The sequence below is a fragment of the Chamaea fasciata genome, unplaced genomic scaffold (assembly GCF_029207755.1).
Source record: "Chamaea fasciata isolate MVZ Bird 193981 ecotype frontalis unplaced genomic scaffold, bChaFas1.0.hap1 SCAF_12, whole genome shotgun sequence".
NCBI classification, from domain to species: Eukaryota; Metazoa; Chordata; class Aves; order Passeriformes; family Sylviidae; genus Chamaea; species Chamaea fasciata.
In genome coordinates, this window is record NW_027094097.1 from 6318862 (window position 1) to 6342104 (window position 23243).

Here is a 23243-nt window from a genome sequence, read left to right on the forward strand (position 1 = left end):
AACGTGTAGTTTTAGTGCATTTTTTACTGTTCAGATTTTTTGCACTAATTTTTAAGAGGGGGCATCTTGAGGATGTCATCTAAAAGACAAAATATGAAAACTTTGTAAAAAAAGAAACTTGGCAATAATAATAATAACAATAATAATAATAATAATAAAAAATAATTTGTCGAATGCTTTTTTACATGCTATATTCCAGAACCTCATTTCAGTTAGCAGAGTCCTCTTACTGGCATTATGTTAAAAGCAGTGGCAGAATGCAAGACATCTAGAAAACAGAATCTGGAAGAGTCCTGCAGCTGATGGTGGTCCCTGTACAGACAGTCGTTGATAGGACTGGGAGGACTGGTTGTGGCCACCACTGACTCATCCACCCTAGCACAAAACTCAGCCACTCTGTAGGTCTGTTCTTCCAGCTGTTGGAGTGGTGTAGTGTTACTGCTTTATATGAATGTTGAAAATGCTGAAACATCACATTCAATATGTTGCTTATAATTTAAAAGTTAGGTCCTATCAATTCCTGTAGCTGTAATATCACTAGTATTTCCTGTGCTACATACACACAAATCTATAGAAGAAAGTGTGGTAACTGGATATTTCTTACAGTAATGTGCAATTACAGTAACTTGTAAATCAAGATCAATGAGTAGAGCAAAGTAATTTAAAAAAACCCTTTTTTTTTTCTTTTTAGTATTTCTAGTAGACATTTAATAATGTTTCTGTTCCTCTCTTCATTGGCTTTATAAATGTTTTTTGTTATTCTGGGGAGAATTTAGTAAAATGTCTTACAATTTAAATTTACATCTTCCTTCTCAGCAGCCCTCTTCAGATGAAATCATGAGCCGTAATTTAGATGTATGTTAATACTAAACATAAGATGATCACATCCATTCTTCTTGTAAGCTATTACAATAATAAAAATATATATTTTTAAGCAAAACCATCTAAACATCAAATTTACTTGAACTAATACAGACTTTTAAAAATAAGTTTTTAGGCTTTTCTTAATATGAAGAAAAAGGTCTGGTGAATGGCTGCAAGTCTGCTGCCTAAAGATTCAAATCTAAACTTTATATCACTCATGAAACGGAAACACTTTAGCTCAATTTAGAATAATATATTGGTCTGCAGAGGAAGTGCACCCTGAACCCTGCTGTCTCAAGTACACAGTCAAGGGGTGTCTAATACGAAACGTGTTGGGTGCATGCAATAAATCCAAAACGCGTGGAGGTGAGCAAAGGGCCCCATCTGCTCTGTCCTAGAGCATGCTTAACTAGGCTTGTCATGGTCCTACTATTAAATTGGAATTTTTCCCCTAATCTTTGAGTTAGACATGACCAGATTTGCAAGCAGATTTACAATTTTCACTAATTTTCCTACCATGACTTCAAAACATGCTTAACAAAAATACATTCTGGACTCTTTCAAAGGCAGATTTACTTTTCTGCAGCTGTTTCCCATAGATCAAACTCTTTCTTGAAGGTTAGGGTTTTAAAACAGCATGAAGATGAACTTTGAATCTTATACCACTCCCCACCCCCAGAAAATTATAGTTTGAGAAGCATCAAAAATTATTTTCATAACCAACCAGAAGTAGGGTGCACACATTGCAGAGGTTGGATTGTGGTTAAAGATAAGTATTTAATGGAAACACTTCCACATGTATATAGTGAATCATTAAACTATTTCTAGATATTTAATCTCCGTCTATTTTCACAAACTAACTTGAACCCTCTTTGCTCTCAAGCATCTTGAATGTGTTGGAGCTTTTCATCCCCCCCTCCCCTTTTTTTTTTGAGTCCACGTTTAATCCAAATGGTATATTCCCTACTATTAAGACTTAGAACTCCAGAAATGTATTTGTCATTACTAAACTTTGATCGTGAAGTTTGACAACTCTAACATACTTCTTTTAAATCCATTATTTTTTTAGTGTTTGGACTTTTAACCCATTCTGTTTTATTTGTGCATGGTTTTCTTGTTTGTTAAAGGTAGTTAAGAAAATTAATACCAAAAGTCTATTTCACTTTTGTTTGTAGATATTTGTGGTGGTTAGAATACCAAAGATTTTGTCAGTGCTTTAAACACCACTGTATCTTTTATTTGCCTCTTGAATTGTCTAAAAAGTTCAGGAGAAACACTAGTGAAGATAGAAAAGACTACATAAATCCCTGTTGGTAATTCTGGGAGCCATTTTTTTGTTATGATTTGTATTTTCCTGGGAAATACTTTACCTCCAAGTAATAAGTTTAGGGCCTTAAGGATTGGCTAAGAGTTTCTTATCTTTCTACCCTTCATTTGTGATGTTGCTGTAGTCTGCAGTGACAGGGGTGTAGAGTCGTTTCTCTTGAGGTGCTTCGGCTCCTCAGCTCACTGATAATTAGTTCAGTAGTAGAATAAGAATTAAGTGTATGTATGTTATTTCAGTGTTTGTGCACAGAAATATCCATTAGTCTGTTCTTCTGACAAAGGCTGTGCAAGCACAGGGCTTTTGGGGCTGCTGGTGGAGCCTAGGTCAGAAGGAAGCCCAGAGTGGACAGAGCAGGGGCAGGGACTGAGAACAGGATCAGAGAGCAAAGGGAGAAACTGGCAGTAGGTTGGAGGAGAGGAGAGGACTGTGCTGAGGTTCTGTGCTGGAGGCATGCATTTTGAGAAAACAAGAGGCAAAAATCCCTAGACGTCAGTACAGTGCTGGGAGAGACAGATCTGCCATGTGGACTTGCCTCCACAATTTAAAATTGAATATGCAACATCCAGATTCCAAAATGGATCTGCTATCTGTAAATAACAGGAAAATCGCTGAGAAGTTTTACTGATAGGGGGGTCCCACACAGAGACTAATAGCCTGCATTCTTTCCTGAAGAGTCTCTGTTTTGGTTTTGCAGACCTCTTGGGTCAGTGCTTAGTCATGTAAAACTGAGGCTGACTCCTTAAGTGTTGTTTTTTACTGAACCCCACAAGAGCACTATGGTACTTCCAACATGGGTGACCAAGGAATGGAACAGCTTTGGTTTGGCTCTAAAACCAAAATAGTCTTCTGGGTGTAGTGTTCTGTATCTGAATAAAAGCTTTTAGTGCCAGATGGACAACAGCCAATTTAACAAAGAGTGATTTTTCTTTTCAGTTAATATATATTTAGGAAAAAAAAAAATCTTTGCCACAATCTTTTAAGACCTCAAATGTTTTTTTTAAATATGCATTGAGGCATGCAATCGATGAAGCTTCAACTGTTTTTGTACAATTGGAGTTTTAGATTAATTGTAAACTCTTAAATTAAAATTACAGGCTTCTTTCTGAGATTGATAAAGGATTAGAGACAGTTGGAAGCAATTCCAAGGTGGAGCTCTACAATGAAAGATTTGCCAAGGGTTTGAATAAAGGTGCAAATCAAAATGTAATCAGTCCACTTCTATGTTTGCTACATACAACCACAAAGAATGGGCACTGAAAGGGGTAGTGGAAGTGTTTAGGTTTGTTTTCTCACACAATTCTTCTTGAAAGTGATTGCGGTATTTAAATATTGCAATGTCCAGAGATGATAATGTTCTGTGGCCCTTGCAAGACTGGGTTCTGTGCAATTTACCCTCATTTGTGTTTTCGTAAGTTACCCTATAGTTTTTTCATAAGTTCTTTTTTTTTATTTTGTAGCATTTTTTTCAAGAACTTTCAGTATTTTTTTAGTGATTTTGGGGAAAGAGATTGTAACTTCCTAATCATCTGTTTAATCTCCTCAGTAGTCTAGACTCAGTGTTCTCCTCAGCTTCGGAAGAATTAAGTTGTTTAGTTGAACTTTCCCTATAAGTAGTGGGAAAATTCCACTTCTAAATTGTCTTGGAGAAAACCAGTGTAAGTAGAAATATTTCTGACTCTAGGATAGTGAATAGTTATTATGCTCTGCAAAACATTGGAGCAATGTGAATGAATTCTCTGAGCATTAAAGCAAGAAAAGTAGTGTACTTAATTCGTGTTCAACCAGATTAACTTTTATTAAGTATAATTTTCCCCTGTACTTAAGGTTTTCTAATCTGTCTCTAGATGATCTCAATATGACACACCAGCACTGTGTTCTGGCTGGTTTATCACCTCGGTTCAGCTCAACTCACAGGGTGGCAGATGTAAGTATCAAAAACATTTCACTGTTTGGTCCCTCATAAAACCAATATCCTGGTGCCATATACGCAGCACCAGGGTGTCTTATCAGAATTGTGGTTCCTGTTATGTTTTTGACTCAAAGTCTTTTCATTAACAACTGCTGTTGTTTACTTTTGATTGAGGTACACTTGGTTCTGTGTTGGTAGTTGGCCTTAACTCCCAGGTAGACTTATCAGATGTGAGTTGAGAATGTGCTGCACCACACCTCATGGATTGCTGATGAAATACAGTTGAGAAATAGAAATTTTCTGAAGTGGCTATATATTTATTTTATATATTTTATTGTATCTTTCTAGTCTTCAAGAGGAACATTGGAATACATACTTGGACAGTGTGAACTGGCACTCCAGAATTTACAGACTGATTCTGATTCAATGTCTTTGAAATCACTGGAAGCTGCCGTGGTGAAGCAAGTAGAAGAAATACATAATGAGGTGAGATGATCTGCACTGAAAATACTTCAGCCAGATCTGAGCAGTGCAGTCTCCTCATGGAGTTAGTGGCAATTAAGTGTGTTCAGCTGCTCACAAGGCATTGCTTTGTACAAGTTTGCAGTGTGGCTTTTATGGGTACGCTAATTGGGATTATAGTGGAAGTTTTCATTTTTCCTTCTTAAGATCCCTCTGCTGGTAAAGTAAGAGAAGTTTCACAAAATCCTACACCAGAACTGACAGTGTGGTGGTCAAACAGACTACTCTAGCCCTTCTCTAGCAGAAAGGAAGAGAGAGCAGGGATTGGAGGATTAGAGGGGAGGTAGCAGGTAAATTTTTTCAGTTATTCCTCCTCCCTGGTTTCTGTTGAACCAGGTTTTTGTGTAATGCCATGGGTGGCACAATTGTGAGTGTGGGCTCTAAACTATGTTCTAAAGAAAATACAGTGGAAATAATTGTGAGGAACATATTTAAGCAGGTCATTTAGTGCTACAAAAGATGCAATGTATTCATGCACTTTAACAGGATTCCACTGGGGCTGGCAGTGCTTTCTTGCTTGGAGCTGTGCTGTACTTCTACTAAGATAAATTAGAAGCTCTGCACTGGTCATTTGCACTCAAATTAGAATTCGTGTGAAATGTTTAAATTGCTGTCTGCTGAGGAATATAATATTGTGTAGTGCTACTAAAACTTCGTAGAATGCATTTTTATCTGTATTGTGTTTACAGTTAGCAACATGGAGCATAGTGTTGGCAAAAGATTTGCGCCCTTGACTTTTACCAAAACAGCTCCTAGGGCAATTTAAAGAAGTCTGATGCATGCAGGGGTTTACAAAACATTAATCAGGCTCAGTCCATAAAACTACACGCATATGTGGTTTGCACAGCAAGGGCCACAGGCCCAGCTGGTGTAAATTTGCACGGGTCCTTTAACATCAAAGCCGTGTGCTGTTTACATCAGGTGAGAGAGTAGCCCCTGGTGTTTGCAGTCACCTGAATAATTTTGCAATGTGACATACAGAGATGTTTCCTGTTACACATATGGGAAATACTGTAACAGCAATCCTTGTTTAACTTGTACATATTGTGCACTTAGCAGACACACTGGATCTGTATTTAATTTGTAAAGAGACTACCCATCCACCTATTTTACTATCCTTTTCGTTTGTTTTTTTTTTCCTTAATTTTTTATCCCAAGGTCAAATCTTCACTTGCTACTAGAGTGCTACTTTAATTTTATTTATTGCTGCACAAGTAGACACAACTTCGAGAGGCTTGTCTCTGTGGTAAATGCCTATTTCTTTTACAAACATCACTGAGCTGAAAATACAAAGACCTTTGAAGCTAATGCAACTTTTCTTGCATATAAAAGCTTTCCACTTTCCTGTATAATAAATCTTTGTCTTTTTAGGCACTAATACAGGTTTTAGGTTCAAACTTTACCAGGCAGGTGGGAGAACAAGAGACTGTTTTGTTTCTTTAATCAAACTGCTTACTGATGAAAATGAGCCTTTCATTTCACTTTCCTAGTTAGCAATTTTTAATGAAAAATCAAAATAGCTCTAAAATCCAAATCTCCATAGGATTAATGAAGAACTGCCACCCAGTTTCCCAATTTTGCCTGTGTATTTCTGATGTACAGCTTTCTGTGCTATTCCTAAAGCTCCTTGTGATTTCTTTTTCCCTCTTTCTCTGAACCAAAGACCATGAGTTTGAAATGAGATAGTATATAGAGTTGATGATATTGTATTTTATTTTAAAATATTGTCATAACTGAAGTTCTTCAGTTTTAACTCTTATAACTAGATGCAACCATTCTTCTTGGTTCTTTATCTTCCTGAAATGCTACGGGTTCCTTCTTTTTACCCCCTTGCTGCTACCTCCAAAGCAATCATCAGAGAACATTAACCAGAACAGAACCATCACAGGACCAAGCTAAAATATACTAGTTTAGCAGATTCTCAGTCTGTGCTGAAATTAACTGCTCTGCCAAATGAGGCCTGGATGAATTATCTGTGTCTGCTCGAGGGAAGAAGCCTAAGAGTGGGTCTGAAAGAATGAGGAATGATTCTGTGCCTTCACTTTTGTACTCCCGGGCAGGAAAATTGACTTGCTGTGCTGATAAAGTGTGTTTGAACTGAGGATCTGAAGCATAGGTGGAGACTTCATTTTTTTCCAGTTTTGTGGTGGGCAGAGAAATCTCTGAAAGAGTATCTGGGGGGTGTCCTTACTTGATGTTAGATTTCCCAGAGTTCATTTGTCAGGGCCTTTTCTTGACAGAGGTATTCCTGCTGAAAAAGTGAGATGCTAACCTGAGGAGGATTTTAGCATCTCTAGTGGGCAGCCAGGTGGAAGTTTAATATTTCTTTAAACCTAGCTTTGTTGTCATGGTCTCCCTCACTACAACAGCCTTCAAAGGAATATCTGAGTAATTGCAAGGTATGTGCTGTGTGTTAGATGTGTGTCACTTCGCTCCCAGTGTGTGCTTTGTAGTTTTAAGTAAGGATAACCTTAATTAAGAGTATTCACGTGCAGTTTGTCTGCGTAGCTGATGGCCTTGCAGTCTGAACAAATACTTCAGTGGCAGGGGTGTAGCAGGGTGAACAGATGTAGTTACCTGCCAGGTGTGGAGCACAATAGCCTGACAGCTCGCACACAGTCACAATCAGATTGTTGTTTGGTCGGGAATAATTTATCCCAAAAGAAATGATCTTGCACAATTCTCTGAATGGGAACCTCTTGCTCCTACTACTACTTTCCTCCTGCTTGGCTTTCCTAAACTTATGCAGCTGCTGAATACATCTCAAACACAGCTACAGGCCGCCTGGGGAAAACCACTGGCAATTAAATTCTTTTTAAAGGAACTAAATACTGCTGGACAGATCATGTAAATGCTCATACACATAAAAATAAAATCTTCAGAAAAGATCTTCACCAGCCTATTCTTCACATTTCAAAGAAAATTTTTCTTGCTCTGACTAATGCGAAATCTGCTAATAGTTCATGTTGATGTGAGATATTTTCAAGGCTTCTGTATTTGCCAGCACCAAATATTCGGATGTCCTCAGTGTAGTAAACCACCAGAGGAAGTCTTCTTAGTGTGATGAGATTGTGTTGAAAGTATGGCAGGTTTCAAACTAAGTACTTAAGTTTGGGAGGCAGGGGTTTGTTCACGTCAGGGTGTTTGCTCAGCAGTGATAATCAGATCCTGGTTACCATGATTAAAACTAGACACTGAGTTGGTTGCCCTGTTGCTTGTGAGGTACAGTCACTTTTGCCTAGAGCAAACCTGGTTTTATGGCAGCAGTAGATAAATTGAGCTTGGAGAATGCACAGGGAGGTAGAAAACCTGGGCTAGCTGAGCTGAAGGGGTGTGGAGTTAGACACTGAGGTCACGGATGAGAAAGGGAGAGGTGTAGGCAGCCAAAGGAAGGTTAATATATTTAGCACATTACAGTGAGCTGGCAGCATGGTTGGTGGCTGCCTAGTATGGCAGAGAGAAAATATAGATCACCTACATGTGTGGCATTTAATAACCAGTACTTTTAAATAATTGACTGAGGAGCATTGCCTCACAAAATGTCAAATGCTACTGTTGGCCTTTTACTACCCAGTATTGACAATAACCTAAAATTGGCCTTTAATCATTGCTTAAAGGACAGCTTGAAAATTTGTTGAGATTAGACATATGAAGCCTGATTCTGAGCTTACTTGCACAGATGTAAGTCATAAATGAAAATCAGTTAAAAGATTAAAATTATTCCTCAGACACTCAGCCTATATATTTTTATGTGTAAATATATTTAAGCTGTGTCCTCTTCAGTCATGTAAAATACTTTCTAACGATAACTGAAGTTACTTCTCATGTGTGGGAGCCTCCAAATTAAAACTCTCTGACAAAATCCTTAACGTGAGCTGCTAAACTGAGAGTTTTGTCTCAGAAGATGAATGTTCTCTAACTTCCATTCCACTAGGGCTAGAAATGAGCTTTCTGTGTCTCTCCAGTATTTAGTGTTGAGGTTTTTTTACTTGTACAACTTCTCCTGTGCATGGAAGGAGACAAGCCAAGAGGAGTGAGTTCCTGCTACAGAAAAAAGTTATTACAGAAGAGAAATCATGTCACCCTGGCTTCATCAAGATAATTTTCTTTCTCAGAATCAACAGTTATCTGTTCAGAGGTCATAGTTCAGAGCAGACACTTGTCAAACAGCTTGGTGGCCACCTTGGAGGGTTAAATACTGTTTTTCTCCCCAACCCCAATTTATTAACCCAGGTTAGAGCTAAGCAGAGATGCTGTGAGATGAATGCAGAGCAGAGTTTGATAGCTGTGTGAGATGGCAGTCCACATCATTAAACAGCCTCTTGTTGCAATTACACACTGACCTCTGATGAGACCAGCTAATTCTGCAGAAAATGAATTAGCTTGTTGCTATACTTTATCTTAGACCTAAAAAGTGACTCTTTTGTGTCAAATTATAAATATTCTGTATGAGATCAAGATACATTTAAATTCTGGCCAATATGCCAGAGCAATTAGAGTGAAGTTATATAGATTATTGCAACAAATCAATATGACTAGGTAAAAATCAAATTGACTGAAATAGATCTATGAGGAGTCATATTTTAACATTGATTTTAATAAAAATTTTTTTCATTGATTAATGACCCCATGATTAATTTCATGGAACCTGTTTGCCAGACATCACGTGGTAGAGGCCAAGAAACTGAAAAAGAAGTGAAGAGAGAAAAAAAGTTCTTAAACTTCTGTGCTAAAAAGTCATTGGCTAGCAGTCAGGATGTTTTAAAAACATTTTAAGATCTGTGTCTGCCCACTAACCATGTTATATTTTACTAATAAATTTGCTTTAGTATTCTTTCTATATACTGAAAATTTAAGGTTTTTTAAATTGTGATCTTTAATGTCTTGTCCAAACCTTTAGTTAATGGACCACTTTCAGATTTCTGTAGCTGTTCAGTTTTCTCTTGCAGGAGAGGGAGTGTTAGGTGACAGCTTTGGGCTGTTTTCTTTATTCTTTCACCTTGGTGAGTTGTCTTTGTTACATCTTCAGAGTTGAGCAGGGATAAACAAATCTTCTTTGTGGTACAAATGATGATTAAAGCTGCTTTTAACTCGGTGTGAAACATAACTACCACAACAAAGATAAATAATGGAATTCTAAGCACCAGAACTATGGATTACTCTTAAAGAAAAGCAGCATCTCTGGTAACTGGGCTGTCTGGTGGAGGACGAGAGGCTGTGATTCCTTGTGGGCCAGCTTCTCATTCCACAGCAACTGGGCTGCACTCTAGCAGTGTTATTACTGCAAGTTGTTTTTTTTTCAATCTTCTGTGACTGAAACAGTTTGAAACCCACAGTGTTAATCAAAATAAGCCAGAGTTGGTGCATATTTGTCAGGAATTCTTTTGTGTTTGCTGTACATGTACACCATGTAAAAAGGGGGAAAAAAAGACAGTTGAATTTTGCAACTCTTGGGGTTTGAAGAGACTAGCTCAGGTCACAGATGGATGTGGAATAGAAATAAACAGCTGGGTGTAAGGGTGTGTTTAGGAATGGCCTGCTTTGGTAACTTTCTCCTTTTCTGTGGGACTGTTCAGGTATAGCTGGATTCTTGCATGACCCCATTCCTGCTCCGGATAAGGACTGTGGGTGTTTATGGTGCCATATGTTTTCATCTTGCAGGTTGAATTTGAGTGGCTTAGGCAGTTTTGGTTCCAAGGCAAGAGGTATTTGAAGTGCACTGATTGGTGGCTTAAGCCTATGGCTAAACTGGAAGAATTTTGGAGAAAACTGGAGATTATGGTAAGTACGAGTTTTAAAGTCTAAAGCCTCTACGGCCTAATTCTGAGAGCACTCACGATTGTGTTTTTAATTGTACTGTAGTAATGGGTTTTAAAGTTTATTCAGAACATATGAGAAGCAGAATCAATGTCAGCCTTTCAGTGTCTCCTCTTACTTTTATCCCCCAGTAGCCAGAAAAAATGTCAGCAAAATCAGATCCAAACCCCCAGGATTTTAGTTAGTTCTTGACTTTTCTTGTTTTTAAAGTTTGAAAGCGTCATAAAAGCCTCGTATGAGCCTTTTCGAGCCTCACAAGATGACAGCCGTATATTATACCACACAAATGCTGTGTGTTGTCAACTTTTTTGTACAACACCCAGACAGACGACTTTGCTCGTGTCAACAGTGGTGCATGTGTCTGAGGAAAGCTGGGAACAAAATTGGTGACCTGGAAGTACAACTGTCTGTGGTCCACCTGCACACTTAGACCCTAGCCAGAACCTGCAAGAGGGGATTATTTCAAGAGTAAATGTGATCATGATTTCTGGGTGCTTCAAAGTACATTGTGCATTCCCTGAAAAAGGGATTCAGTGCCAAACACTGTTATCCTGTTGCTGCTGCTGTCCATGTAGCGCCTCAGGTGAGAGCCCGTGCTGTGGAACTTTGAGAGCAGTCGCCAGCGTGCCTGTTCCTGGGTTTGCACTCACAAGGGGCTGTGCTGGCAAACCCGTTGTTCTCCTCTCCATCTGTCTGCAGCAGAAGCTGCTTCTTGGTCATTTCTGCTGGCCACAGCATAAATTAGCCTCACTTTGCCTGTGCTGGCTTGGAAGAGTTTGTACTGTAGCTGGGGGTGCTGAGTACGATTTGTATCAGGGGGGTGTTGGGGGCTCTGGAGATGTGATGCAACAAGAACGTGCTCTGGAGTCAACAGGAAATGTTGAGACTCAGCTGCACAAGCACATTGTGAGCTTCCCCAGCAGTGGCTGGTTTCAGACTTGGAAAAGTGGACATTTCTACTGCGGAATCAGTTGCCACAAGAAATCAGTGAACACTGAATTTTCCTACAAAGGGATAGAAAATCTGCTTGTGTGTTTGGGCTTTTTTCCCCTCATTTTTGTGTTCTTACGTGCTCACATTCTTGAATGACCCTTATAATTAAAAAAAAAAATCTTTTGGTTTGTTTTTCTTTCAAATGACAACTTACTCTCTTGTAACGCAGGCTTAGATGAGGTAGAGACAAGAATGTTTGATATTTTATATCCATTGTGTGTTGAAAACATGGAAATCCAGCAAACTCTGGAGCTCTCAAGGGTTAGGTTTTCTGCAATTGGTGTGACATTGCCATGTGTCTCCAATTAGAAACATGGTGGCGTCAGTGTATCTCCTTTCAACAGGCCTCGGGATGATATTTATCAGCGAACCCAAGCTTGGGCCAAGACAGAAGCTGCTTCTAATTTATATTTTAAGAATTGCTTTAATGTTTTATGACTTATAACATATTAATCACAATTAATCGCAGCTATTGGAGGAGACAGAGGAGAATGTTAATTGGGAATGGCTGTTTTGCCGAGTCTCTCTCTAGGTGAATTTTGGTGGCCGGGCTGTTTTCGGGGCCGGAGTTGTCGTTTTGGGCTGCGGCGCCGGCAGCGGCCGCCAGGGGGCAATGTTGAGCCGCAGTTCCCTCGCTGGGCGCCCGTGGCGGTGCGGCGTCCGCGTCCCGAGTTCTCCCCGTGGCTCCGAGTTAGCCCTGATCTCCGAGATTCCACAACACAGGAAATCAATTGCGGGTTAACAAATTCGGCGGCAATTTAACGTAAAAAAAGTGCAGCGTTTTGGTGCATGCTTAGCTTCCGCAGCTAAGCTAAATCAAGAGGGTATTTTTGAAGATACCCAGTAGCCTGCGGTCGATGGGTTGTTTTGGTTATTTTTTCCTTACAAATTTATAATTTTCGCTGGATGATTCCTTAAAAAAAAAAAAAAAAAAAAAAAAAATAGAGACAGAGAGCGAGTAATGTAAAATGCTAAAAGTAAAAATGGTGGTCTTGTTTTGGAAGAATTTTGCTGCTTAAAAGGAATTATTTCTTAAAAGAAAATATTTAAGCAATGTGTTTTTCCTTTGTGTGCGAGCCAAACAACTGTTGACTTGGTTTTTTTATACACATGTCTAGAGTGATGCAAAAGTCAGTGTCGGGGACCTTCTGTGTGTTTTTTTAGGTTTTCCCCATGTTTAATAAAACAGCTATAAAAGAGAAAAGAAAATTTCAACAGTTATCTCAGATTCTGCTAATTGTAATTGCGCTTCTATCACAGCAGAGTATGATATTGCAGGAAGTTTAGCCCAGTGTCTTCAGAGCTCTGGGCTTTATTTAATATTTTTGTGCATTATAGCAAGCACACAATTTTATCATAATGTTTATTCCTGGCATTTCTTTCCCTGAGGATAGTTTTACTTAGAGCTCACTCTTGTGATGTAAATGTTAAACCTTTCATTTGAATGACATTCTGATAAAACATCACATTTCCCACAATATTACCTCATGAATTTATGAGCCATTAAATCCGAAGCAGTTTAACCAATCTTCCTTTTTTTCTCCCCCTCCCTTGAAAATATGAAGGCTATTCATATGTTGGAGGGTTTTTTTTTAAAAGTCATCCAAGATTAACACGTTATCGCCTGCAACATCAGGATAAATGCTTGCAGAATTCAAAGGGAGAGTTACCATTTGAAAAAAGACCGTACAGGCTTTGCTTTCTGGGTAAAGAGAAGTCTGAAAAGCTGAAATCTCATGTGATGTGAGCAAGTCTTGCTGTAGCTGTTCTGAGATTCAGTGGAGAGACAATTTGTCTCTCAGGGTCTGATATCATGCAAACCTTGCAATCTGACATTTATTTTAGCGAAGAAAATCCGTAACCACCACACCAAATCTGTTAGAACTGCAGAAGTCTGACAGTCTTTTTTTGGCGATTTTGTTTTAGGTTGATTCACATGAGAAAAGTAAAATGCTGATCAATGAGATTATTTTTGTTTGCGGAATGAAAAGTAAACATACATGGGTACACTTGCATGTTGAATTTTTTGAAGGCTTTTTTAAACGTATCTAGTGGTCTTTAAAAAAAAAACGGGGAGGGGCTTACAGTGCTATATGGTGTGAATTGTATTTCCTGCTTTGACAGTCCATTTAGCAATGTAGCAATGTATTTATATGGCAGTTGGCCTTAATAACCTTTATTGACTTCAGTGGGAAAGAGCCAAGACTGGCATTATTAAAATGTATCAATTTCATTGCATTATAAAAGCACAACATATATAATTATGTTAGGTAGCCTAGGCTCCATTTAATCCCACCTATTTCAGCAGGAATTTGGCCAGACAAAAGAAAGTGTGGAACTGAAATGCAGAGAAAAGTATGAGTGACTTGGAGTTACATTTAACAGCACAACTGTTTGCCTGCAGAGAAGGGGCTACTTAAAGGAATGAAACATAGATCTTGAGGAAGTAATTTCGTAATGGGATAACTGAAACACAAGTAGTAGTTACACCATTTGTTTCATTTTTTGGTGTCTTAAAGCAGAGCTGATGATCATGAAATGCAGCACACCTTTTAATTTGTAGTAGTGCAAAAGCAGAAGCTTGCACACTTGGTGTAAGTAGAATGGTCGAAGTGGCATTTCATGCAGACTGGTATCTTCCTGCACAACTTTCATCTTGATTTGTAAAACTTCTTTAAAACTATCTTTAGTCTCGTTTTTACTGTTATTTTTAATAAGAGGCTTTTTGTCAGTTTACATAACTGAATGGAAATCAGAGAGCAAGACCATTTTATTGTAAAATTATTTTTCTTTCCTTTTTGAGGTCTGTTCCATTATTTGCTCCAATTGCTATATATGAAGTATGTCATAGTTTCAGCTATAAGCCACTATTGTCAGGGGCTTACAGCTTGACAGTTAGAATTGAGTCTACGCTGAAACTTGAGCTACAAAATCTCAGCCCAGAGCCTTTTTTTTTTTCTTTTTTTTCCCCCCAAATTAAAGCAAGGGTTTAAATATGTATTTAAATCAAGAGCATTTCAGTTCCCGGATAACCGTGAAAAGCTCTAAGAAAAAAAATTGCTTTTACAAGGAATTTTCCTAGCGTTTGTAGACTTTGGCACTTTAAACAACTAACCGATTATTTAAAAAAAAAAATAGATAATGGGATCACAAACAGGCTGATTGGTTGTTTAGCTTCTTTCAGAAATTGCATAGCAACTTAACTGACACTTGAATTGGTTTGACCTTGTCAGCCAAAATTCCAGGAACTCTGAGGTATTATTTTCATTTCTCCTCTGGTTTTCCCGTTGTGCTCAGATATTGCAGTGTCACACATTATTGGAGGGCCATGTGGCGATGGGTGATCGGATTTGCCTAATGAGCTGTGAAATGTAGGTACAACATGGCAGCTCAAAGACCCAAATTTTACCCATATTTATTGTCTTTTGGGGCTCTCCCTATCTGTTTAGGCCAGAGCCTTTAAATAAATGTATTTTTGGCAGATTATATTTTATGTACAGTGGAAGTCAGATGTTTCTGGAAGTGTATCTTTTATCTTAAACAACAACAACAAAACCTGATCCTGAAGACTTAGTTTTCTTTCTTCTTTTTTTTTTTTTTTTCCTTTTTCTGGCAGTAATTTCTTTGACCCCAATATTTTTAGCTGTCAGAAATGGGAGAAAGGATTTAGCATTGTCTGTAGTAGAATCACAATGAAACTGTAAAACGAAAAAAAAAAAAAAAAAGGTAAAATTGTATTGCACATCTTTGAGGAAAAAAATTATTTACAATTCTGAGGGAATTCAGACTTAAGCTTCCAAAACAACATGTGTGCTGAAAGCACAAAAGACTGTGTTTATGATTCTCTTTGAAGTGTTTCTGCAACAGGATAAGGAAAATTTTAGAAACTGTCTGATAGTGTTCAGGGTAAATACTTAAACCCCTTTAGAGAATTTCACACACAGATACTGTGCAGCAGAAAAAAGGATACTTATGTTTCCTAAAGCTGCTACAGCCTACAGCTTTGTACTTAAAGACAGAGGTGTTGAATAGAATTCTTCTGAGGATACATCCAGTGACAATATCTACAGGAACATCAGAGCAAACCAGTGGATAGCACTTTCTATTTTTAACCCTTACGTGAGCTGGTTGAGATCTGAGCTGCGTTGATATGAGCCGCGGTAACATTTCTGTTATAAACTGGAATTGTTCAAAGGGCAGCCTGCCCACCCCGACAGCATTCTGGGAAGATCACACCGGCAGCATTAAGGTGGTCATGTACCCTGGCATAATCCAGGAGAAGCTGAGGACCATTTCTGTCCTGGGGGACAGCGGGGAGGTGCGTTTCTGATGGCCCCGGCGGGAGCACCATGGGTGGGGTGTGTAGCTGTGCCCGTGGCGTGGTCCTGCCTCTGCCTTCCCCTCCAGGTGGGTTTGCACCTGAGTTACCAGTTTGACATTTGTAGGTGTTCTTGTGCACACAGCTGGATCTTGGTGAGCTGCAGGTTGGGATAACTAGAATTCGGTTGTCTAGTGCTTTATTCTTACTGTAGCAGGGCTTCTTTCTGTGATCCTCACTATTTTTATACTCTTGGGTGTATACACTTGTGTGTTCTAAATACCTGCACTTGCATGTAAAATGCGATGAGCTCTGTGCTAGTGTTCAAGGCATAAATGCACAAACCACAGTCAGCAGAGATCAAATTTGTTCTCCCAAAATGACGGGTACGCACTAGAATAACAGAAGATCTTTGTATCAATAGCGTGTTTATTGAGGCTTATTATTTGCTGCGGAAATAATGATGTTGTAGCACTGAGCTATTGTTTTATCAGTCTCACTGTTCTTTGCAAAGTCTTTCACAGGGGCATGGAGTGACAGAATGAGGGGGAATGGTTTTAAACTGTTGGAAGGCAGGTTTTGTTTGGATGTTAGGAAGAAATTGTTTACTGTGAGGCTGTCAAGGCCCTGGCACAGGTTGCTCAGAGAAGCTTTGGCTGCCCCATCCCTGGAAGTGTTCAGGGCCAAGTTGGACAGGGCTTGGAGCAGCCTGGGATTGTGGAAGGTGTCCCTGCCCATGGCAGGGGAGGTTGGAACTAAATTGTATTTAAGGTGCTTTCCAACCCAGACGATTCTATTATATGCTTTAATGTTCTCAGAAATCTAATTCCTAGTAGAAAAACTTAATAAAGGACTGTATTTGAAGACTGGGAATAGTATTTCTTGAAACGAAATTAATCTGTATTTATATATATATATATATGCTATATAGAAATTGATTAATTATTAACAATATATAAAATTATTTCTTGTTCTTATTTATTCAATCTTAGCAGTGATCATATTCAGAGCTTTTGGATTTGTATTTGTGTCTATATGTTTATGGACATGCTACACAGAAAGAAAGGATTTGGTTTGGTGTTAAAACTGTGAATTACAGTGGTTTGGCAGGAATAATTTGTACTGTGATTGTTATAAGCTGGGGTAAGTTGTGATTTTGAATGAAAGTGAAAGCGAATGGCAGTATGACTAAAATGTCACCATCTACATTGCTGTATTTTTTTCAATACAGCTAGTGTTGCTAATTGTGGTTTTATTGCTATTGTATTTTGGTGGGTCTGTAACCACTATAAAATAGAACACAGCTGCTTTACTTTCCAAATGGCTTTGGTAGGCGAAGGAGGTGACGTCTTCTGAAAAGCTGCAGTTGCTTCATTGGTACCTTTTCTTTCCTATCTGGTCATCAGTCCTTCGAATTCCTAACAAGATTATGGGTGAATAGTATTTTTGTAATGTGTTCTTTAACAGTTACTTCATCTTTGCTCAAAATTGCAGCTTTCATTTTATACATAAAGAAATATAACTTGGCTTCAGAAGTTGCTATGGAGAGCATTATGCCCTGATGAATTAGGTGCTAATTCTTTTACTGACCCTCTGTTTAACTTGTGCAAGTAACTTAGGTGTGCTTTTCAAAATCAGTCTGGCAATCAAAACATTGAGGTCTTACTTTGGTTTTAGATTGCAGACAATTTCTGATCTTAAATTCCTCCTCAATTAAGTGAGGCTATGATTTTTTCTGTATCTGGCAATTACTTATTGGCTATGTCCTAGGGAGACAACATCCTGCATCTGAAGGAAACCAACAAATTTCTGCCTCCCCATATCATGATCGGAAAGTGTAGATGGGGCCACATAGCTTTCTTTTTTTTTTTTTTTTTTTTTTTTTTTTTTTTTCCAGATGGACAAATTCTGTCTGTTTAAGAAAGAGGTTACTGTGTTTTGGCTGACCCTGATTGTCTTCTGGAAGTTCCCAGATCTCGTTCTCAGGAGATTTTGCATGAATCTTTTTTGCACTTTCTGTTTGTCACTACACATGCCTCTGCTTAATGATCCTCAAGCTGTTGTTATAATAATGTTTACTATTCTGCAGTAGAATGATAATTACTGACTTTTCTCAAATGTTACCAGTGAACATCAGATTTTGGCAGTTTTCCTTGGACTGCTAGTCAATATGAACTCTATATAATTTTCACAACAGAGGCACTAATATTAAGTTTAAATATAGCAAATCCTTTAAATTTTTCCAGTTAAATAATGTGATTGTTTATCACAATCAGCCCAGTTTTTGTAGAACTCATTTTGAATTTCTGTAATAGAGTAGAAAGATTAAGAGGATGGTGAGAACAGGCAGGATTGTTGCTGGGGGACAGGAATGGCAGCAGTGGAGCTGTGCTCAAGATGAATCCAGCTCTGTGCTTAGCATGCAGTGATCCACAAAGTGCACTGTTAATAGCTGGGAATAGTGCATCAGTTCATGTTGTCTAGCTGCCTAGGGATCAATATCATTGTGTAATAAACTGAAGTGATTATTTTTATGTGTCTGTGGATATATGTATGCATATACACACTGCTAATAATTACATTTTAGCTCCATCTTCAAGCTGTGTCCTACATGCTAATGGATTAGAGCTTCACCAGCTAGCTAGAAGGTCAATTGTTTTGTGATGTTGTGGTGAGACTCAGCTTGGATAACTGAATTATAAGACTTTTTTACATGGCAGAGGAAGTTAACTCATTGTGATCCTTTTGGTCTCCTCTGTCCAATGTCATGCTTCCATTTCATGTAACAGAAGCTCTTGTGCTGAAATCATTTGGAGTAGCAGGAACACGGAATTCACTCTTTTGCTCAGAAGTAGTGATTGGTTGTGTTGCTGATGGATGATAGAAATTATTTTACAATTAGTCTGTACAAACCAGTTTATGCTGATGCTGTGTGGTACCACACAGAGGTTGTACTTTCCAGGCTTCCGTGAGGTGACAGAAAATCTGAAAATCAGCAGAGCCTTACATTTCTTCATGTCTTCTCTTGTGGGCGAGAGGAAAGAGCATGATCGTGTTGCATGTCCAATGGTAATACATCTATCCTCAGGAAGCAGGGCTGAGGCAAGATGAAATTAGTTCTGTATTGCATTTATGTAGGTGCTCAAAGCAAAGACTAATGCAAGTCCTAACTGAGTCCTAGTCTGAAATGTTATGATGCTTTTGAGAGGATTAAAAAGAAACAGAATTAAGATTACTAATACTTCTCACTTTCAAAAGTCTTCCCCATAGGTGTTATCTTCATTAAGCAACCTTTCAGGGACTGGCATTGTCCCTCAGAGGAAGGACAGCAGAGAAAGGAGAGGTTGCCATGTATGTACACTTGTGCAGTCAAGGCTCTTCAAAACATTTTTCCGTTACTGATCTTTTGTTGGTTTTCATGTAGGGTGTACTTGATACACGTATTTATAAAATATTTATACATTCACGGGTCAATTCCACTGGTGGTTGTTATGCTAAAGGAATTGTGAATTTGCAATAATTAGTAATCTACTGGGGTAAGGCAACAGATGAATCAGTTTTGAAAACTCTTAAAATTTGTGGAGATGTTGAACAAAACAAAAAAATCTCACTAGTTTCTTTAAGAAATCCTAATGCTAAAAAACTTGGTAACAGGGCTGTTTTCTCAAGTTTTGTCTTTGCTTTTCATCTTCTACGTTTTCTTCTTAAATGTAAAATACTGTAATTGAATCACAGCATTAGCTGGCTTTTCCCAACAAAACAGCAGATTTGGGCTCTTTGCTGCTAGTTTCAAAAGTAATATGTGTGGAGTGAGAGTGCAAAGACAAAAATTGAGCACATAGATGTATAATCCCAAAGGAATAAACTGACTTCTACTAGACAAGCTGAAAGCTGATTAAAATATTTTTCATCCTTTGGGTATGCAACAGCTTTTGATGATGGAGAGTGTATTAATATTCAGCTTAGCTGCTTGTCGACACTGCAGACAGGTCCCAGGAAAGACTCTGATACTGACCAGGTTTTCTCACTCTGCCAGAAATCTTTATGAGACACAGAGCAGCAGCCTTGTACCAGGAAAAGCCAAGATAAGAATACTGCTATGTCTTTATTTTAGAAATTGCTTTTATAGATTTTAAAAGGATTGAAAGTTTTAAAGAATTCTTTTCATGATACCAACGCATTTAAATACAACAAAGGAGAAAGATTATTCTTAATTATTTTAAAATAAAGCTGCTGTAATCTATTCAATTTTCAGTTCGTCTGAGTTGTTTGTTAACTTACAAAGATCCCAGTAATAGTATCAGTGATCAGGATTTTTGGAGAGTGTGTTCCTACTTAAATTATTTTATAACAGTCAGATCTGAGGTGGTGGGGTTCTCTTAACTTTGTCTATTCCCTTGTAATGTAATACCTACCTTCCAGACAAGAATGAGATGTAAACAGCTGCTTTATCAGCTGAGACTTCTTCTGTTCTTTTGTTGGCATGCTGACATAGGGTGTTTGCTTTTCTCCCTTCCACAGTGACTAAATATGTACAGTATCTCTGGAAAACATGTCATATGCTGTGCGAGGTGCCTTTAGGATGGCTCCAGGGCTAAATACTTCCTGTAGTAGGTGAAAGAGCATGGCTTAATCAGCTTAGTTAACTTAATTAAGCTGTGCTTTTTCTCATGGTACAGTTTTAAAGTGTATTTTATTTAGAAACTGTATTTTCATAGTTGTGGAATGACACAAGGTTGGATAAATTCTGTGGGATTTTTATAATGGGCTTGAAAAGATAAGATTTGCTAGTTATTCTTCAATGGGAGGAAGTGAACTAAAGGAGTGTGTCCTTTTTATTGAAGATTTAAAGGGGAAATTCTAATGCAGTTTAGATTGTAAAGGCTTCTCAAACTGAGGAAGTCTACTCTCCTTTTTATCCCCATCTAAGTTTAAGATTTTTATACATGGTGAGAGCTGTCCATTTTCATCCCAGCCTTGGCTTGCCTGCTTGTAGATGTGTCACCAGATTCTATCGCTCTACATTCTTTTATTGTTCTTTGGAAGAAGTAAACTAAGGCAGTGTGGTTGTGAGAATGTGGATCTTTTCTCCACTGATCTTTGAGTCTCAGCAGAAAATACTATTACAAATTAAAGTAATTTCAATTCAGTTTTTCTTTCTTGAGATGAGTCGCTCTTTATATTCTTCCTGAGGAAGAGGGTTAGGAGCCTTCTGTTGGCAGAAGGACAGGACTGAAGGCAAGGGGAGTGAGGACTCCTGGGGCAGCAGCTTTGGAGTCAGTGCAGAAATGCTTGAAGACTTCAAACTGGGTGTCTGGGTGGAGTGGACCTTTGGGTACAGTGGGAATAGAAAACAAACTTGGCAGGAAGAACTTTGGAGGTTGAGAAAAAGTAGGAAAAGATGACAAAGGCTCGCAGGCAAAAAGGAGTGGCGTGAGGTCTCTATTTTGAGAGAAAATAGGACGGAGGGGCTTTGCAAGTGGGAAGTGGTTATGGGGAAGATGGCAGAAGATGAGGGTGTAGCTCTGTGTCTCCTTCAAAGCCAAATACTGTGGGTAGTGATTTCTTTGGTTTTTTTCCCCATCCCCTAAAAAACCTAGTGTTTTGATAGAATTCTCTTAATTGATACCTCTGTGCTGTAATAATACTACATTTAATGTGCTGCTGGCTTGTAGTACAGAATCAAATAAGGGAGAAACAATCTTTGTTAAAGCAAAAAATAATTATGTTGAATGCAGAAAACTATTTAAAGTATGTTGGAAAGTATTTGCTTTTGATTCCACAAACATAAAATTATTTCAAAAAACCAAGATTATCTATACATAGATTTTTTTAGAAGTTAAAAAATGCATATAATGGTTAAGGCTTGTGAAATTTTTTTGTGTGTTTATATGGCACATGAATGCATATATGTATGTATCTGTATATACAGCTATGTGCACACATGGAGGGAAAAATATTTGCCTGTTTAAGTACTGAGCTGCTCTCCATAACGCTTGAAGTTGCAGAATCTCTCTGAACTGATACAATGTGTTAAGTTTCTCATATTAGTACTTCTCATCCCACTGCTTGGGCATAGTTCTATTATAGACTTCAGTGTTTCTTGATTATATGGGGTGTTATAATTTCCTGATGACTGGTTATGTTATTTATAATACAGAGGGTGTTAATCCTTTGGTGATTAACACTCTATTTGAATTACCAGAGGTCAAAGGTACGTACTTTTATTTGGAGTTTGGGCTTTTTCAGTGGTTTTTTTCCTTTATTTTTTTTCTTTATCTAGAGGTTGTTTCATTCTCTGTTTTATCTGAAAATCATTTTGAAACAATTTAGGGTAAGTGGAGGAGAGAAGAGGAGCATGGTTCTTTCTCAGGGGCCCAAGTCTGTTGGAACTATAGGCATTAGAACATAAGTTCTCTTTGCACTGAACAGCTCCTCCAGAAATCCTCCATTTAAAAATAATGAAAATCTCATAACCAAAAGAATCATGGGAAAAAGCACATGGAAGAAGATATTCCCTACTTAAGCCTGTGAAAAAGTAGATACCTACCTGTGTCTCATTCTAAGCCTTTTTGCAAAGATTTATTAAAGATTATAAAAGTGTGTGCATATATATATATATATATATTTGTGTATGTATACATATAAACACACACTTTATAAGGTATAAAAATATATGGCTGTCATTTCAGGTGATGTGGAGATATTGCAGAGATTCTTGTCCAGCTGCCAGCTGTATCCCAGCCATTGTGGTTTCAGAATTGAGGAGCTATATTAAAAGCCTTCAGTTGTTTCAAAGGCTGTGGCTGTTCAGAAGTTACCCTTGCCCTAATATTTCAGTCCTTTCTCGAAATACCGTAGTGTTTTTTGTGTTTTTCTCAGCTGTGTTCTTTAAAGTGCTGGAGCTGACTGAGAGGGAAGCACCAAAGGCTTTTTTCTGTTTCGTTTTTCACACACTTCTGGGGTTGTGTAACCATTCCCACAGCACCAGGAGAATTCAGTTATGTGTCCCTGTTTGCTGAATTCCTGTGTCCACTTGCAAAACCTTTAGAGTGGCCTACAGCAATTGCCAGGGTACACCAAAGTGCTGTGACACTGGCTTTGCTCCCTTCTGTAAAGATGACCATAACACATTCCTTGACTGCAAATCTGAGGTACATGTTGGACCTGGAGATTTCTTCAGGCTGTGGTCATTCCAGCTACTCCAAATCTGGAAAAATGTGGGCATGATGGAAGACCTGCAAGAGTTCCCTCACTGGTGTTTTCCCACTCCAAAACCTCTCTGGTAGTACCTGAAACAGCGACAAGCCAGTTGGAGGAGGATTGTGTTGATGCAGCATAGCCCTCTGCAGTGTTCAGGACTTGAATGTAAACAAAGGAGATGGTCAAAGAGCAAAGGAAACACTAAATAAAGCTAGGAAGCCAAAAACGGAGGGAGAGGGGCTCGTCTGGTTGAGCTTGTAGATTGTTCTCAGCTCCAATGATGCCAACCT

At 38.4% G+C, this 23243-nt stretch overlaps 1 protein-coding gene across 2 annotated transcripts in view; it reads left to right on the plus strand.

The window, feature by feature from the left end:
• The window catches only part of FTO (FTO alpha-ketoglutarate dependent dioxygenase), a 222274-nt gene that overhangs the window by 54246 nt on the left and 144785 nt on the right, over positions 1-23243 (plus strand). For both annotated transcript variants that reach the window (XM_066194284.1, XM_066194285.1), the window contains 3 exons: positions 4036-4115; positions 4449-4586; positions 10284-10403. In XM_066194284.1, the coding sequence (XP_066050381.1) occupies positions 4036-4115; positions 4449-4586; positions 10284-10403 (338 nt within the window). The remainder of the gene's footprint in view (positions 1-4035; positions 4116-4448; positions 4587-10283; positions 10404-23243) is intronic.